At 36.5% G+C, this 20,188-nt stretch overlaps 1 protein-coding gene across 1 annotated transcript; it reads left to right on the top strand.

Moving 5' to 3' along the window:
- The first annotated feature begins 722 nt into the window (after positions 1–722).
- On the top strand, positions 723–18,901 carry LOC140765362 (uncharacterized). The gene is made up of 12 exons (XM_073104418.1): positions 723–967; positions 1,086–1,242; positions 2,232–2,327; positions 3,495–3,571; positions 4,145–4,224; positions 7,499–7,559; positions 11,175–11,242; positions 11,367–11,448; positions 17,523–17,606; positions 17,720–17,797; positions 18,275–18,394; positions 18,480–18,901. Exons 1-12 carry the CDS (start codon positions 800–802, stop codon positions 18,654–18,656), a joined length of 1,248 nt encoding a protein of 415 aa, XP_072960519.1. The 5' UTR covers positions 723–799; the 3' UTR covers positions 18,657–18,901.
- The last annotated feature ends 1,287 nt before the right edge of the window (positions 18,902–20,188 follow it).

Below are 20,188 nucleotides of genomic sequence, written 5' to 3'. Positions count from 1 at the left end.
AAGGAAAGGTAGCGACGACTGCTCTAGGTGGTTTAGGGCTACTACGGTTGGGTCTAATCGGACAAGGAAGGAGGAAGATGACCTCAAAAATTTGATTAATTTTAAGATGACTAACTAGGTGCACACCATAAATACTTGACAATACGATCGAATATGCTTGAGTCTTATTACCCAACTTAAGCACAAAAAAAAAAACTTAATTTAAACACCCAAACTTGGGCTCCTTTCCGTTGAGTGTTTGAACACCCGCAAGGTCGTTTGAATGCCTTAATGCTCCTTCTGCGTTGGGGAATTTGTGTTCAAATACCTTGAGTGGCCGTGTGAACACCTTAAAGCTTCTTCTGCCCTCAAAAATTTACGTTCAAATGCCTGGAGGGGCCGTTCGAACGCCTTAAAGCTTTATCTACTCACAGACACCCAATCTCAAGATTGGATATTTTGACTACTGGAACCATTATTTCTTTTACAAGCAACTATTATTCAATCATTACATGATCAAGGTGATATGACATCAAAGTGTTTATAAAATATTTGTAAAGTGTTTGTAAGTATATCATTATTCATATTTATCAGATTAAACTTCCAACTTTCTTTTTTAGTCTAAAAAATAAAAAAAATAAAAACTTTCTTTTTACTCTTTTTATTAGGGAGGGAGATCCGCTTAGAAGACCCAAACCGAAAGAAAAGCATCATTTACTACTCCCATCTATAAATCCAATGCCGACTATTCATTTCTCCTCTTCTGTTCTCTTCTCTTCTGTTCTCTTCTCTTCTCTTACCTACCTCTCTCTCTACAACAATGGCGGGTCTCTCGCTCCGCTGCGGGGACTGCGGGGCCCATCTGAAGAGCGTGGAGGAGGCCCAGTCGCACGCCGAGCTCACCTCCCACACCAACTTCTCCGAGTCCACCGAAGCCGTCCTCAACCTCGTCTGCGCCGCCTGCGGCAAGCCCTGCCGATCCAAGACGGTAACGATCCCTCTTCGATCGCAAGAAATTTGGGCTCTTTTGTCGCAAATCTTGGTCGGTTTCTTGAATCGGTGGTTGTGGTTTCTTTGGTTTCTTGGCCTGGGCGGTGGTCTTGTAGGAGACGGATCTGCACACGAAGAGGACCGGGCATGCGGATTTTGTCGATAAGACTATGGAGGCGGCGAAGCCCATCGAATTGGAGGTTCCAAAGCCCAAGGTGGATGATATGGAGGTGGAGGGGGGTGCCGCAGCAGCTGAGGGTGGCCAATCGGAAGGTATATATATTTCTATCTTGAATTGATTAAGATGATAAAGTCGGATTTTGCTGACAATTATTGTTATTTTTAGAGAACATCGTAATTTGTGCTGGTTAGAATTGAAAGATTTGAGTAGCTTTTATCTCCTCTACCTGCTATTAACAGAAGCATGTGTAATGTATTAGATGACACCGGCCACCAATTTGAACTAGGGTCACGAATGGGAATTTGAGTATATAATAGTTGAAATGATGCTAGTCCCATAGATTGAATCATTCCAATATTTTGAATTGCTAAGGCATGATATTGATAGTCCATCATCTACCCGTTTAAAGTTTGCGGGCTGATTCATTGTCTAACAATTGGGAAATGGGAACCTTCATCGCGTTGAAATTGACACCTATCACTCCACAGTTGAAATGGGCTCTTCTTTATCTCTGCTTTAGATCATGATAATTATGGCAGCATGAGGACAAATCTAATCATTAGATTACCCATTTTAAATAGAAGAATGTTAAAGCTAGTACTCATGAGCAGATCCGAAGTTAACTTGTTGAATGGAAGTGATTTTAACAGTCATTTAGGGGAATGGAAAAGAAATACTTTTTATCATTTTTTTATCAAACATGAGTCCGTAGGCTATATGTTAAACAAAAGGGCTAATCCTTTTCGATATATAGGTTGAACTATTAGACAACTGAATCAATCCTCTTAAGAAACGAGCTACAACGAGCCTAAACTATAAGCATATAGTGATTCTATTGAAAATCCATCAAATATCAAACCCAATGCTCATGGAAGAAATTAAACTCATGGCCTCCGTCATGGATTAATAAAACCCAACCACTGAGCTAGTGTGGTGGCCTGGAAAAGAGATCTTTTATGTCACTTTTTTTCATTTTATATTTGATTTTAATCTTTCTGTTGCATATTACTTTTTGTGGTAAGCATAAATGTTGGTTTCCTAGTTATCTACGTGTTACCTTTTTTTGTTCTGTTTATTTTAGAGATGGTGATGCCGGAAGTCAATAAAACTATGCTTGAGGAGCTTGAGTCTATGGGATTTCCAACAGCCCGTGCTACAAGAGCACTACACTACTCTGGCAAGTCCCTGAACTATGGCTATCAATAATTTGATCTCAGTCAATACTTTCTTCAAGTTTTCTGCTATATGTAGAGTAAAATAGATTTTTAAATATTTCTGCTTTTCTCTAGTTATGGTTATTAAGATCCATCTCAGCAAAGTTTCCACTCCTGCTCCCATTGTCTATTGGAAATTCACCATATACTCAGTATAATGTGGGGTTTGCAACATATTTTACTATTTGCCTTTTATCAATGACGATGTTGATTTTTAAGTTTAGTAGTGCCTGGGGTACATGTGGAAATGCCATTTTTTTCTACAAATTTTGTTGCTCTTAACTCATATACCTTACTATGCATTGATGTTCAAAGTGACATTAGTAAATGTTAATATGCTATGCCTGTAAAAAAATTACATTAACTAATATATATGTTTTGTTTTTGGAATGTTACTAAACAAGTGGCATGTGTTTCTAAGGGAATAACTTAAAGGCCTCATAATTCACAATTCATCTTATTATTTTTATCTTATTTCATCTTGAAGAAAATGAATTGAATTAATTGGCTTGACCAACCTGGGCCTTGGTTCTTTCAATTTTGTTGATGTACGAGCCCTTTCTCAAGACTAATCAAAAGATTAATCAATCATGTGGCAGACTTTTGTAAGAGTATGTCTGATTGTGGCTTCCTTGCTGTTTGCTGGGCCAATATCAAGTAATGGATTGGTTCTTGGACCCTATTTCTACATCTTTGTTCCTCCTTTGTAATCATGTAAACAACAGAAGGCAACTCGCTAGATCTAGAGATAGGATTGTGATGGCATAACTGCAGAAAATGCAACTGGAATGACAAGGCTAATACAGAGTAGAACTTCTGGAAAAGAACAAGATGCAATATAATAATATCATGTTAGTCTCCTACAGGGTTCAAATGTTGGTACCAACTCAGTAAGATGTGTGATGTAAGTTTAACCTTAAAAGGGCCTATAAGCAATGAGACAGTCAATGAGCTAAGAACAATATTATGACTGTGTGCATTCACCTGTACATATATAACTTATTATCCTACCTATCTTGTGATGGTAAATAAAATGGATGATGATTCTTTTTTTGTTCCTCTTTTGTAGAACTAAGAATCCATTGATGCCATTGATGCCATTGATTGACATGGATATTTTGTTACTTTAGGTAATAGCAGTATCGAGGCTGCAATCAACTGGGTTGCAGAACATGAGGATGACTCAGATATTGATGAAATGCCTCTGGTATGTGCTTAGGAATGCTATGATGATATCATATTTAGACCAACTGTTTAATAAGAACTTATATAGTTAATAATGATCTTGCATTTACTTATTGAGTGTATTCTGTGTAGCCTTATATTGCGTCTATTCTAGCAGTTTTTAAGTTGTTAAAATGCTTGTTTGCATATGCTTGCACCAACATATTTTGAGTTTCTTTGAGGAACCCTCCTTTCTTATTCTTTTCTATAGATATGCTTCGTTCAAGAAAAGTTGCTTGTATATATATATATATATATATATATATATAGCTGTAACATTGTATGCTGGACTAACAATTGTTTAATGAAGATGGTATTGAACATCTGTAATGGGATAAAGCTTTATCCATTTGTATTGTCATATGTACATTCTACTTCTATGGGCATTAATTCTGTAAAAGGGGTCATTCTAAATTAGTTGTAGACTTGTAATCCACAAAATAGTTTTCCACTTTTCATGGCATCATGACTGTATCTTATTATGAAATTTATCTCCGAGGACTTCAATCAGAGTATGCCACTAAAGTATTCCTTACCGTAATTTAACCACTTTCAGGTGCCTGTTATTACTGAAACTGAAAAATCTAAACCTTCTTTAACACCAGAGGAAGTGAAGATGAAAGCACAAGAGCTAAGGTTCGTTTTCAGGATCTTTCCTTAAACTATTTACAGTGTTGTAAACGTTGTCAATCATCTCCATTGCTAAGAATAGAAAGACTCTTAAGAATTAAGATTAAGTTAGTCTACATGCATCATTACTAAGATCCTATGAAGCATGGATACGAATATGGGAAACGGATATATGGTGATACAAATACAGGAATATGGATAACTGTTAAAAAACAGGATATAGATATGGTATGAATACGACAATAAATAAATTAATAAAAAATATATTTTCAGTCTTTACCAATAAAGCATATATAAAAAATGCATATCATTCTCCAAAAGTGCATAAAAAATCTAAGTTACATCATTAGATAATACATACACTAATAAGTTCATGCGCTATGCGACCAAACAACAAAAATAACTACAATAAGGACAAAATGTTGCTAGAATAGTCATTGCTACAAAAGCATTTTTTTATTTACATAAGTAATATGACATCAAAACATTTTTTATTTTAGTAAATAGTCACATATCTCTGCTATCTAACAATAACATTCTATGAACAAAACAAAACAAAATAGAGAGGGCAATATTTTTATAGACATGGGCATTACTAGAGAAAACAAAACAGAGAAAAAAAATCCAAGGCATATGAACCGATGAACTCAATGAAAGAAATATAAGAGAAACATGCTTCTAAGAAGCCCGCTAGCATGGGATAGATACCGATGGTGGTCCGGTGGTGGAAAGGATAAAGAAGAAATGTCAAGGGGGTGAAAGCCATGGGAGAAAAGGAGGGAGAATTGAAAGAAAGATTGATACCTTCGGAGAAGCCCACTAAGATTAATGGAGGAAGTAGGCATCGTCGAGAAAGGAAGAAGGTTTTGTCAAGGAAGAAGGCATCGTCGAGCATTGAGGGAAGAAGCAAGCCTCGGTATCGAGAGAGGAACATCGTCGGGGGGAAGGAGGAAGGAAGCTAGGGCACGGTGGGTTTAATTTTTCCAATGTACCGAAAGGCGACCGCGGGTTGTGGGCGGTCAACCCACCGCCTAGCACCAAGGTGGTTTAGTATTTTTAATATATAAAAAATAATTATATATATATGTAATTTAACAGAATAATTTACCATCATAACAATAAGATATCATAATTTACAAATACATATATATGTAAAGTACATATTTTATTAATACATTTGAAATTAATAAAAGATGGATCTGGTGCATGCCAGCTAGCATGGGAAAGGATCGTCTGTAACGTGGCTATAAGATGTTTCTACAGTTCAGTAGTTAGCAGCAATTGGTTGCTGCCAAATGTGTTGATCCATTAAGCTTCCTACATCCAGCTAGTGAGAGGAAGAGAGTGACATTTGTCTCTCTTTTCTTCTTTCAATCTCTCGCTGTCACTATTTGAAGTTACTATCCAAAGAATCAAATAGCAAGGGAGAGAGAGAGAAGGCGATCACTTGTCGTCGCCGGTGTCAAGAGTGAAAGGAAGAAGTAAAGAAGAAAGAGAAGAGGAAAAGAGAAGAAAGAAGAAAGGGAAGAGAAAAGGACAAGAAAGAAGAGTTAGCTGCGGACTGCCGCCGCCGCTTGCTGTCACCGCTCCTACTGCTGCTACTGCTATCGTCGCTCAAGAGGGGAGGAAGTTGAAGATGAGAGATTGATTGGGTATGTTAGGGTTAGCAGCTGATTTTTTTTAAAAAAAGTAGTCATTAACTATCCATTGGATAGTCTGACCTTACCTGACCTGCTATGACAACTAAGCTGGCCACGCGGGCTGCCAAACGGAAAAGGTGGGCCGCCAAATGACAAGGCAGGCCGCCTAGCTACCTGGTTGGGCGGTTGGGTGCCCCGCCATGGCGGCCGCCTTTAAAAAAACTGATTTTTCCTTTCCTTATATTGGCTTAACAGGTTTAACCATTTAATATTTAACCAACCGAATATACAACTAATAAACTTAAAAATGTATCCAAAACATATCTTGCCGTATTTTGAGCGTATATGGTCATATCCTAACCTGTATCCAGTAATTAGATTAATTTATTTTTATTTTTGATACTTCGGACATATAGATACTTACGTAGAGCGTATTTGACCCGAAATTTTTTTAAGAGATTTGAGAGAGTAAGGAAAAAGTATGAGAATGTGTGATGAATTTAGGATGAATTATCATCTATTTATAAACCTGAGAAAAATCAAAATTAGTAAATTACCTCTCTAAACTAGCTATTTATTACTGTTTAAAGGGGTAAAATGGTAAAAGGAAAAAGTAGGCCCTATTTTTTTTATTTTCAGAATATTTTTAGCTGTTGGCCCTATTTTAAGAAAAGAAATCTGTTAATTTTTTTTTAAAAGTACTATACATCTCTCATGTACTCATATTTTTGTTGGAATAAATATACTGTAGGCTGTTGGGCCTAATATTGACTATTGGACCTAGTTGTACAATTATTTAAAGGACTATACTATCAGGTCAGGCTATAGTAGGGCTGAACGGGCTAGGCTTTTGGCTCAGGCTTATAGGCACTAGTCGGGATTTTGAGTTGGGCCGACGAGCGGAATTCCTAGCCAGACCGAGCAGGCAAAGGACTGACCTGTGCCGTTGGCAATATGGGCTCGGGCTAGGCAAGTCTAATCGGTTTTAATTACTCAGGAATAAGGTAGGATTAGTTTGGTTTTTGTTTTATTCATAATTTTAAACATACGTTCTTCTATCCTATTTCCATAACAGCAAAAAGGTTATTGGATGCTAACCTTGCAACTTTAAGGCTGTGTTTAGGTGGGGGATAAAATAGCTTTATCCCCTTTCATTCTTAGAGCTATTCCAAACAACTCGCCTTTTAACTTTGAGAGAAATAGCTTATAGGAAAACTTGGTATTTGAGAAAAGCAAAAGGATGCTTTTATCACTTTATCAAAGGATCATAGTTTCACTAAATCGATGGAACTACTTTTATCTCCTAGTTTATCCCCATTTATCATTGAGATTTAACCAGCCAAACGAATAGGCCGGGGATAAACTCTGCCCAGCTACTCCTTTCAAAAAACAGCTTAAGAGGTAGTATGATTGTTGTACAATTGTACATGTTTAGTTTTCATCTGGGATTTACATTTGTAGCAGAGTAGGTGACAATTCTGCCTGCATAAGGCAGGATTTAAAGCTTATTATATGCCTGTATTTCTTGATATATGCCGGCATCTTAAAGCTTTACCATTTCTTTATGCAAGCCATTGTTTCATTTCATTCCTCAGTTGCATTTTGCATTAACTAATAAGATAAACATGGTATCCTTGCAGAGAACGGGCTCGTAAAAAGAAGGAAGAAGAAGAAAGGAGAATTGAGAGAGAAAAAGAGAAGGTATTTTAACATTTTATGCATCACTGTTGTTAATTTCACTGAAAGATGCCTATTATCAAGAATGTAGGTCATGATTTTTGTATTATTAGTTCTAGATTCTTCAAAATATGCTTCTCCTTCAAGTTTCTTTTCTCCAACTTCAAATTCCTTAAGTTATCTTCTGCAAAATATGGTTTGTGTTCAAAATGCTGAAGCTTAAAAATAAATTATTTTTTTAATTACTTTTGAGTATAAAGTTCATATCAGAAACAATCTTTGGAATATGCCATCAGTTAGTATGATAAATCTTTAACTTTACATAAAAATCCAATATACGAATAATAATCATAGCCCTACTATATAAGATTTAAATAATTATTGGCTAGATCATCATAACTATGATTCTTCCTGTCACTATAATCCAATATTGATTGTCTAAGCAAGAAAAAACAACCTGTCAGAAAATGAAGCAATGCCTGAATCTAAATATAGTAATCCAATTGATGTTGAGTCTCAGAATCATAAAGAGGGAACTGTTACTTTATCAGTTTTCTCCGTTTAACCTGAAATCTCTTGAATTTGTTGCAGTTTTGTTAAGTCATCATTATGAAAGTTAAATAATGATCTAAAGAATAATAAAGAAAGAAGAGGATACAAACATGGAATGGTAGTGGTTTACGTATGTGTTTACACTCAGAATAGTGTCAAGTGCAAACTTTAGGTTGGCTCTAGACTAGTGAAGCGGCAATGAATTAATACTTGGGGAACAAATTTAGAACCATTGGAAGTACTAGAATAAGATAGATATTTTATTCAACATAATGATTTTTTTTCACCTAGAATGTTCCAATTGTTAGAGGAACTATTGAGGTTTTATTCTTATTGAGTCAAACTGCAATCACTTGGGTAGATAACTGTTACGAACTAGATCTAAACCGATCTAGACATAAGAAAATTATAAAAATTTATATGGTGGTAGTCTCGTGAGTTAGGATTTCAATGGTTTTAGTTTCACATGAATCCAATATCGAGATAAAAAGTTATTAATGAAAGAGTGGAGCAAGGTTAGAACAGGGCATAATAGTAAATATTTGACGTTGTAGAGATTGTTGGAGGGTGGCGGATGGCCAAGGATGGTGGTGGAGGGCCGTATCGTAGAGTGACTACTGAAGGAAGATAGTGGCTAGAGTTTGAAAATTTGGAAAAGTTCTACGGTTATAATCCACTCCTAGAATTATAAGGATGATCTAATAGTTGTGGTAAAACGATAAATGTGATAATAAAAATAATTAAACTCAAATGGTCATTCCACAATAATAACCAATACATGAGCACTCATAGCGAATTAGATTCACATGTAGATTATTCGCTTTATTTAAAATTCAAAATAATAAGATAAATCTAACTAACTCTAATTGACTCAACTCGACTAACTTAACCCACGTAATCGGATCATAACAATCTATTATACTTTCGACACATTGTCCTCAAGGTGACTAGTACGCGAGCTGAATCATCTAGCACATGACATCTCTCCTAATAGTTTCATTCAATGAAGCACGGACACCTCTCCCAGGAGAAGGTGTTCGCGTCGGACACGGACACGGACACGCATGGGACACGTGTTCAGAGTTTCCAAAAAAAAAAATATCGGACACTATTGGGACACGAGCGGGGACAAATCGTCGTTCTGTCAAATGTTAAACGGGTCGGGTTGGGTTCAGTCAAATGTTGTTAACCCGAATCCAAACCCGATAATAAAACCTAAAACCCAAATTGTCGTTCTCACCTTCACTGTTGAGCGACGAATTGTTCGGTCGAAGCCCTAAAACCCTTGAGCAGTTGTAGAGCGACGATCCAAGTTGTGACGGGCTGCTGAGAGAGTGCGACAGGTTGCTGAGCGAACGCAACAGCCGATAGGCTGCTGAGCGAGCGCAACGACTGACGGGCTGCTGAGTGAGCACGACGAAGCTGAGCACGGCCAGGACGCAGGTTCTCTCTCCCTGTCTCTGTCTCTCTCTCTCTCTCTCTCTCTCTGTCTCTTCCTCCCTCCCTTCGTCCCTGTCTCTGTCTCTCTCCCTGTCTCTTCCTCCCTCCCTCGCTCTCTCATTCTCTGTCTCTTTCTCCCTCCCTTTCTCTCACTCTCTCGCTGTCTCTCTCTCTCTCTCTCTTCCTCCCTCCTTCCCTTTCTCATTATCTTTCTCTATCTCTCTCTGTCTGTCTCTGTCTCTTCCTCCCTCCCTCCCTTTCTCTCATTCTATCTCTCTCTTTTCTCTCTCTCTCTTCCTCTCCCTCCCTCCCTCTCTCTCATTATCTCTATCTGTCTCTGTCTCTCTCTATCTCACTCTCTCTCTCATTCTCTCTTGCTGTCTCACTCTCTCTTTGTTAAATTATTTTAATTTATATTAGTTATTTTAATCTATGTTATCAAATTGTTAAATTATATTAAAGCTTCTCTATCTGTTAAATTATTAATCTGCTAATACATATCCCTCTTAGAAGTTTGTACATTTTTTATTGTCTTTTAATTTGTTCTTATCTTTAAATTAGTTCTTACAACTTGATGTATACTTCTTAGTTTTTTGAATGATACTTAGTTTTTATAGCTTGATGTATGTGTATTTAACACTATTAGATTGCAAACTTTTATTTTAGATGTATCAATAATTTATATATTTTTTATTTTTTTATTTCGCCGTGTCCTATACCATGTCCGTGTCCTATATTTTTAAAATTTGCCATTTTTGTCATGTCTGTTTCCCGTGTCCGTATCCGTGCTTCATTGGTTTCACTGCTTGTCGTTGACCGTCGACCTCGTCTTTGTCGTCACCACTTGCCCACAAACTCTTCATCATCGGTTGCTGCCCGGATTCGCAAATTAAGTTCTTATTCAACCCAACCCGACCCACTCACCATTTCTTTCTTGCGCTAGGGCACCTAATGGGTGCGAGCGGCAACTCAAACTCCGAGGGCGGTGAGGACGACAGCAAGTGGCGACGACAAGTTCGGTAGCGAGTGGCGATGACGAATTTGGTGGCGAGCGACGACTATGAAGACGAGATTGATAGCAAGCGGCGAAGGGTGAAAGATAAGTATCTCTCTACCTTTTTCTCTCCCTCTTGTGGCACGATCGGCAAGTGTCACGGCACATGCCGTATAGCACATGCTGTCGTGCTGGCTGGTGGGCAGCACGGACCGTGCTTGTAGCATGGCCATCCTTGCGGCAGATTATTACCAATCACTATAAAATAATGTGCAATGTAGGTGATATTATACGTATAGGTTATACTGTAGTTCATTCTGGTTTATTGATGCTGGACTTGAGCTTTCATATGATTTATCAGTTTCAGTTGGCATGGATATCCTACTTGCAACGTGTGTCAAAATTACGTACTTGTTTGCCTCTTGCAAAGTTGTCTCATGTGGGAAGTGAATCATGGTTAGGCTTATTAAGCTTAGTTGTCTTTTACTGGAAATTATTGTGTCAATCCTTACTGTTTCTTTTTTTCTGATTCTTGCACGTTAATAGCTCTTAGTTTTGGTTCATTTTTAAACTGAAATCTGCATTTATGATCATTAGTTTTTGGGGAAAACAAAGAACTGGATATTGTATGACTTGGTTGTCTGCCTTCGTAGGAGAGGATACGGATTGGTAAAGAACTTCTTGAAGCCAAGAGAATTGAAGAGGAGAATGAAAGAAAACGGTTTGTCCTTGTATAGAAGTTTTCTCTTTTATGGTAGTCTATTTCAGCATAATTTCATTTGCAAGTGCTGATGTATTACTCATTTTTCTCATTGATATTGAGAACCGTTTCTTCTTACATGCAGAATGCTGGCATTGCGAAAAGCTGAGAAAGAGGAAGAGAAGAGAGCAAGGGAGAAGATCCGCCAGCGACTAGAGGAGGATAAGGTATTTAACGTGATTCTAATCTGCTGCCTCAAATTGTTCTTTTGCATGTTGGTGGTTTCATTCTTTGTCAACATTTTCATTCCAGTAATGCTTTAAAAATCAGTTTGCAATCCCTCATTTTTTACAGGTCATACATCACAAATAAATTATAATTTAGATGCTTTAGTGCTTCCTATAACTAGTTCTTTATTAGTAGTCGTGCCAGCTGTGAGCTTGCAAGTCATTATTTTGTTGCTAACTGTTTGTGTATATCAATCAAGAAAGTTATTCTGTTCACAACAAATATGCTGAAGTTCACAACAAATACACTTTAGCATGCCTTCTAGTTTTAGTTTCTTACCCTTTTGTTGAGGAATACCATGTGCCCACTTTCTGCTATATTACTGCCATGAAATCTCATGTGGGTTCAGTACAGAGCTTATTAGTAATATGTTTTTGGGGTAAATTCATTCGCTCAGCCTAAGAGAATTGCAAAACAAGCCAGAAGGCCCAGATCCCAACAGAGTACTAGCAACAAAATCAAAAGGAACAAAAGCCAGAAAGAAAAGAGTTTCAGCGTGGTTAGCAGAACACATCAGATTCAGTTAGTTGAAGTCAAAGGTCACTAAAGGATGAAACAAGGCACCTAGCCTCTTCAAGTAAAAAAGGTCAATCAAGGATAGAGGTGTTGAAACGTCATATCTTTCACATATGTAGTAAATAATTATAGACAAAACACCTTTTAGATTAGAAACTGAGATTTTAAGTTCTGTAAACGTCATATTGTTTGCCAATCTTGAAATACATTATTGATAACAATTCAAGCTTGTATTGCAAGTCACGATGTGACCATGTCTTATATTCTTAGGCACTATTTGGTCTAGCATCGAGGTTTATATTAGTATACTAACCAAACAACTGCTTATTCAATACTAGTTTACTAATATATACTTCTCTCTCCTCTCCTCTTCCATCCAATATTTTTATATTATTCATTAAGTATCACTTTAGGTAACTATCATTTCATTCTCTCCCACTCTTTCCTTTTCTCTCTTCTCTCTCCTCCTCTCATCCATACCTTGTAAAAGGTATTCTATTCATTTGCCAGAATATCTCTATTTTTTGTCATATCAAGTATAATAATTATATCACTATTACTGGTTTATAATCAAATTAGTTTGGAAGTTATACTGGTATAAACCTTGTTACATGTTTAAGACATGAGCATATTTTTTTAAAAAATTAAAAGAAGAGAAATGGGCATATTTAAACTAGTTTGGAAGTTATTCCACACAACCTAACCAAATGCCACCTTATTGTCTAGCTCCTTTCTTTTAGAGCTGTTGGGATGATGTTAATATGATAGCTCAGCTAGAGTCCAATATGAACTTAATGATGGTAAACTTTTTACCTCTATTTAATCTTCAGATCTAAGGTGATAATCAGTTGTGTCAGGTACTATCATCTCTGGACAATATTTGCTACTAAAGTCTCAAACCAGTACTTGTTAATAGATACCTTCTTGACCTGCCAAGACTTTCTGCAGTGACAATCAAGAGAGGTAAATAGACCATGGTTAAAATTAGACAAAGCTTTGAATAATTAGGTCCTCTCTTTTTGGTTCGGTTTGAATACACTATAGGCAGATAGCAGACAAGTTGTGTAAACGAGTCAGTTGGGACTTTTGATTAGTCACTGCTGCAGATGCTTGCTTAATAGAATGTTTATGATAGCAAATTTGTCTACCTATTGCATTTAACAATATATATTAGGTTATATTTTTAACAAAATAAGATTAGCAGTACTTCTTGAGTATATAGAAGAATGGCATGACTATCTTATGATGTGAAGAGTTCTGCAGGTCTCTAGGAATATCAACATGTGTGGCCTGTTGTGGTCACTTTGATTGTTGTTACATAATCTTGTTAGATCCAATTGAATCTCCTAATCACAGCTCACATAGAAATAAGCACTTACAGCATATATGTTACGTACAAGACAACCAAAGAGTGGAGTTTGATCATTTGTCTCTTCTTCCTTGTAAGATTAATCGATCTTGTTATTCGTGTTAGATTCTCTCTGTGGATTGTGAAACACCGACTCTAAATACACGTGTCCCTCAGAGCATCTCCAACGGACTGTGCTCTATATTTATTATTTAATTAATATAATATATATATATTTATATATTATATTTTAAATCACTTAATAAGTCTTCTTAATGTTATTATTTTTTAATAAAAAATATATGGTTAGAAAACTCCCATCGATATCTTTATACTAAGACTAATATTCGATAGTTTTACAAATACTTTTAAATTACTTTTTTAATTAAATGTATTGAAATAATATTACACAAAATAAAAATAAAAAATTTAAAATAACTTAAATAATTTAATATTAGACTCATTTTAAAGATCTCAATAAGACCTTTTCAACGGTACTTTTTCAATGGTACTATTTTTGTTAAAAATTGATTAGCAAAACTAATTATATATTCGATTTAACTAATTAGATTATTTAATAAAGGATATAGACGGAATTTAAATTTTTGGATTAAGCTTTTGTAGGGCAAAAGTGGATCTTTTAAAGTTAAATAGTATTGGAGCTAAGCTCCAAATTTTTAGATGGGGCTCCATATTTGAAGTTTCACTGTAGCTGGCTCCAAATTTGGAGCCCCATTTGAAGTTCGGTTAGAGTTCCATCGAACTCTAAATTTGGAGTTTTGGAGCCTAGTTAGAGATGCTCTCATATGAGTAGAACCCACGTTATTTCCACGTGATCTGTTAGTTAATATTTTATATGATAAACAAGATAAAAGTTAAAAGCCTAATATTTTTACAAATAATACAAGCAAAAAGAAGTCCAAAATATCACAGGCTACAACAAGTTTTAAAATACATAACAGAATAAATGCTCACATAGGGACTATAATCCAACTTATTTACAACAATAAAATAAACTATAATCAAATCTTCACTAACTTCGTGAACTCAGGGTTATCTACTGATTTGAAAATATTTTCACCAAAAGGTGGTGAGCATAAAGCCCAATAAGTATATAGCTCTGTACTCTAAAAGTAGTGTAAAGAAGAATAACACATAATACGTATATATATGCCAATATAATAACTATAATGCGTTCATGTAACATGTCTATTATGTTTATATTTACAGCTCACATGTATTAATAAAGGAATACATAATATGTATTATTCAAACTATCAAATTCTCTCTCTCATGCTCACATAGAGCCATAGCCATGTATTATCATTATATACTCATAGAGCTATCTATAACATAATAAACATATGCATACAAAGCTATCTACCATATAAAAAATATATGCTCACAAAGTTATTTGTTATGTAATAAACATAGACTCACATATCATCTCACATATCAAGGGATAGATATGTAGCAGTAATGTCGTCCGTGCATGTTTGACGACACTGCATATGACTAATTATTATAGCTATCATATTAAAGACCCCATTCGTAAGCCCACACCCTCATTTTTATCATCATCATCGCACGCAGCGAGATCGCACATAGCAAGATTATCGCACGCAACGGAATCAAGAGCATACAACTCGTAGATGCCCTAACCCTACCATCATTGGGTACCGTTCGGTCTACGAGTCCTACCCTAACAACCTCAGGTTTAGACTGGTAATAATATAAGCACCATATAATACACTCTACCTTTAACCCCGGTTTAGGTGAGTAGATGACATCACGTAGCGATTCAATCATATGATATATATACCGCAATTATAATACTAAAAAATGCACTAATAATCCATGAATGACTATGAAGCAATAAAGTAAATATAATTATGCTGAATAGTAAATAAATAGCTACATATGTATGATATGAATGTCATGATATTATAAAGTCAAACATCACTTCAATATTATACTATTACTAAACTATGAAAGATTCAATTGCCTGACATCACTTTTCAATTTGCTAACTCTAATTGCTCTACTGAATCATATTTTCTTGGTACCGAATCTACCTCGATAATGGAAGTCATAAATATAAGTACCAGCCTACCTGAATTGATTAATTAAATGCTCTACGGATAACCATTACGAGTTTAGGGTACGTCCACCTAATGATTCTTATATTTAGTAATTATAACGATATGACGCACTATTAAGGGTTATTAATACAATTATCATACTTATCGTTTCACTAATTACTGACAATTCAAAATAAATAAAGTAGGCCACATTCAATTAACTTATTGTTTTGAGTATAAAAACACATCTAATATAATTACCAAACTCCAATTAGAGTTAGATTCCCATTAAAATCAAATAGTAGTGGTACTCTTGTATGCATCAGTTATTAATATTGGTTTATAGTAATTATTATAACTAAGTAACTAACAAAACCACTCTTTATCAATAATTAATATAAAGGCTCAAGTTGACAAGGATAAATAAATAAAATAACAAAAGTAAATTGAAACAATTTAGAGAACCATTAATCTATTTGGGCCAACACAAACCCACCAAGTTTGGGCTCGAAGCACCAAAACAATAAAGCGTAAGAACTACTTGAGCTAGGCCACAATCCAACCCACCAGCAACTTGGGTTGGGCTGCTCCCAACCCAAGCCCGACCTGGGCAGGTCAGCCCAACTCAACCACACCACACGCCTTACTTTTCCCACCTATGACAGAAGGCCAGTGAGGGAGGAGGGTGGCTGCCCGTGATCATCACAGTTGACAACTAGACCACACCCATTGGCCCTCTCTCTTCTAGGGAAAAGGCATGTCAGGTGCCGATCGGAAACGAAGCACAATCATCTCAAAGGGAAAAGGCTCAATGGCAATGAGCAGAGCGGATCCGCGAGTCACCATGGAGACCGACGAAAAACTCCTGCTAAAAGGATGAGGAGATCGAGTGGAGTGTGCACAACGCACGTGGCAAGCGGTGACTATATAACTCCATGGCTGGTGACCATGGAGGTTGCCAAAATCACAACTGAGCCACGATGGCATTGAAGGGCGATACAAAAGCTTTGCCTCGCAAAGAGGGGACTTTCCAACCAATTAGGGAAGGAAGACATTGGTGGGAATGGCTAGAAAAATGTCCGCAAACTAGCGAGGAGAGGCTACCGTGCGTAGCCTTAACCAAGAGGAAAAGCAACTCATTGAGGGTACTAATAGCAAGGGAACGACAAGAGGAAGCTACCAAGGCCGGTGTGGTGAGGCATGAGGCTGCCAGTTGACTGATTGCTCGACGAGACCAAACAAGAAGAGAAAGGGGGAAAAGCATACTAAAGGGCTAATTAAACCAAAAATTAACTTCACAAGATAGAAAATGACTCACTGACGGGCATTTTCGCGTACGACAAGCTCCGACACGATAGGAAGGACGGAAGAGTGGCAGCTATGGAGTGAGTGAGGGAGAAAGGAAAAGAGAGAAGAAGAGATGAAGGGGGAGAAAATAAAGCAGTGCATGTGCCGGGCTTTATTTTTGGGGGGGGGTACGGGATGTTATAGATTGTCTATTCTCACTCATTGGGATATGGTTGCACAATGCTGACAGTAACAGTGCACAGAGCTCTAACTGGCTATGAGACAAAGCTTCTCTGCTTGGAATGCAATGATTAACATGTTATTTAGGGCTTTTTTCTGGTAAAGGATAATTTTAAGGTTTTAAAGATGATGGTCTGGATCCCATTTTGTTATTCACTTCTCTGAAGTGAAGTGCAAACCAAATAAATCTGTTTTCTTTCGGGAGAATACAATTTGATTTCTTGTTATGCTTTCTTCTAAAATGATAGTATGTAAACTAGCATGCTATGATATCTTCCCTTAGAGTGGACCCTTTCATGTTCAAGAGATGCCTACCTGCGCCTGTTCTCTTTGGTGCCCTTTCCAGAAAATGTACTGACTTGTTTTCCTCATTAACAAGGATGCCCTTCTTATAGAGGATGTAGCAAGAATTACAAAGTTTCCAACTCTAATTATATGTATTTGATAATCAGAATTTACTTGCTCTGTTCAGCTATGTCTGCTATCCATCGAAACTTTAGCTTTTTTTGCTTAATGTGCCATGATCGAATCTCTATTACAGGCTGAGAGAAGGCGAAAGCTTGGACTGCCTCCTGAAGACCCAGGAGCTGCAAAACCTAGCACACCTCCAGTGGAAGAAAAGAAGGTAGGAATCCATTATTGTCCTAATCAAATATTACAAGAGTTTACTGTCTTAATTGTCTCAAAAAAAAAAAGAGAAAGTAATTCTGAACGGTGTCCGTGCTTTGCATTTTGCAGAGCGCATTACCTATCAAGCCTGCTACAAAGGCAGAGCTTATGAGAGACTGCTTACGCTCCCTTAAACAGCATCACAAGGTAAAGCTCAAAGCATTATATTTTCTCTAGTAAGGTATGGAGGTATAAGTAGAAGCAAAACAAATTCAATAATTTATATTAGAAGTTTAATTTCATTCTCATATAATGACCTAAGCTTTGGCTGCTTCTCTTCTTGGATATGCATATCTCTGTTAAAGATGCTTCATTTCCTACTCATGTCATACTTCTATATCTGGGCCTACTCTTGCTACAACATTGAGGTCCTTGGGATGTGCAAGGATCTTCTACTATTATTATGCCAAATTCTGATCATTTGCAGGTGCTTTTTGAAACAAAAGCTGGTAGATATTGCAATTTGTTCTATGAACAATTACAAGCATTTGGCTTGCTTAATTTGTAAATTTAAAGTGCTTGTGTCTTTCCCTGGCAAAATATTTGGTGCTACTTTTCTTCATAGATTATGTTTTATTTCTGTAATCTTTCGGCATAACTTATTGTCAGACTTTATTTTGATAGGATGAGGATGTCAAAGTAAAGAGAGCGTTTCAAACACTTCTCACTTATATCGGAAATATTGCAAAAAATCCTGATGAAGAAAAATTCAGAAAGATCCGTCTCAGTAATCCTTCTTTTCAGGTGTGACAGTAGCAAGCCATTAATTGGTTGAAGCAGATGATCTCTTCTTGATGTAATCATCTTTCTCTTTTCTGATATTTAACAGGATCGAGTCGGCAACCTTCATGGAGGCATAGAGTTCCTTTGCCTTTGCGGATTTGAGAAACTTGAAGATAATGAGTTCTTGTATCTGCCTAGGGAGAAGGTGGATATGCCAATCCTTAACTCTGCTGGAGCCGAGCTGAATTCTGCTATAACAAACCCCTTTTTTGGGGTTCTCTGAATCAAAGAGTACCAATTTCAGCAGCAATTTCTTGTAACACTCAGCTGTAATGATTTTTCAGAATATGTAGAGAAAGCATGGACTGGAGCATGAAAAAGTTGACTTTAAGAGAAAATTAGAGAAGGAAACAAGAGACTTTTGGAAATTATATGCCCTCTTTAATTTTTCTATTCACATTTTTATTTTATCTTTGATATGTTCCAGGATTTTCAAGAAATGAGAGAATTCACTATGCTCATGAATAACTCTGAACTAGTCCTGTATTCCAACTTGATTGCCCAATTATTCTGCTCTTTGAGTTAGGTTGCGATATATCGGATCACAGAATAAATCATAATGCTGTTTAACAATTGATTCTTGAGTTGCTATGACCACAAAATTCACATATCTTATATGCAAGATAGTGCAATATGCAGCAGTATTTATTCTGAAGTAGTTTTGGAATGATAGATGTGGTTGAACGTTCTCATGACATCATGTCTTAGCTTTGGTATCTTGGCAACCAATTTCAAGAGCAAAGAAATTTATACAGAAGTCTTTCACTGATTATTGTAGGTTAGGTGTCATCAGAACCTTTTCTCCTAGATCCAAAAGGAATTTGCCTCTCATAAGACGGCTAGAAGATTACTCCGCAACCAGGAAACAGGGGGTGACCCACAGGAGGATGCTGAGAGATGAGAGAGTAATTAGGTTGAGTCCAATTATAACTACAAAGTGAGAAGCGAGGAAAATGAATCAAATGTCCCTCTAGAAGGGAAAATGGACCTCCACTGTACTAGATCTCCTAGAGGAAGATGCGTCCTTGATTATGCTCCTCCTGAAGAAGTCGCCAAAAAGGTGATCGACAACCTAGCGGGAGTCCCTTCGAATAGTGACTTTTCTCTAGGAAGATCAACGAACAAGAAAAGCAAGGACATCATACTCAAAACTGGGACGGGAGAAAAGAATCCCATCAAATACAAGAAGCCATCAAAGTTAACTGCTGATTAAATGTCTATAGGTATCTATGCAAAAACAAAGGTATCAAGGGTACCCATCTAAAAATAAGTGTTTTAGGGAACAGACATATAAATATCAACTTTAGAGAGGGATTCTACTGAGAGTGAGGAGAACCAAAAGAAGGATATAGAAAGGAAGGATATGATACTACTCAATTTAATAGAGGATCTTTCATTAAAAAAAAAAAAGATGAAGAAAAAGAATCTTACATTAAATAGTGACGAATGAATGAATTGGATTCCTAAAGCATACTCCTATCAAATAGTTGGGATTCAAGGCTTCTTGCTGTGGTGGCATACTCCTATCGAATAGTTGGGATTCAAGTAATTTATACCAGTGTAGGGCATAACTAAAGGTCACAATAAATTGTTCAAATTATGTCTGATCTATTATGTTCCTGTTGGAAATATTGAATACAAATATTTTATTAACTTTGAGCTCAAATTTAAGTAGAGTTCATATATTATTAATGATAAATTAATGGTAAGATTAAAAGAGTTTAAAGAATATTTTAAAGTTATATAATCACTTAT

This window comes from Typha angustifolia, chromosome 1, assembly GCF_048772165.1.
Source record: "Typha angustifolia cultivar Huaian chromosome 1, ASM4877216v1, whole genome shotgun sequence".
Classification (NCBI taxonomy): domain Eukaryota; kingdom Viridiplantae; phylum Streptophyta; class Magnoliopsida; order Poales; family Typhaceae; genus Typha; species Typha angustifolia.
Note: the sequence above shows the minus strand (reverse complement) of the source record. Positions and strands in the feature narration are given on the sequence as shown.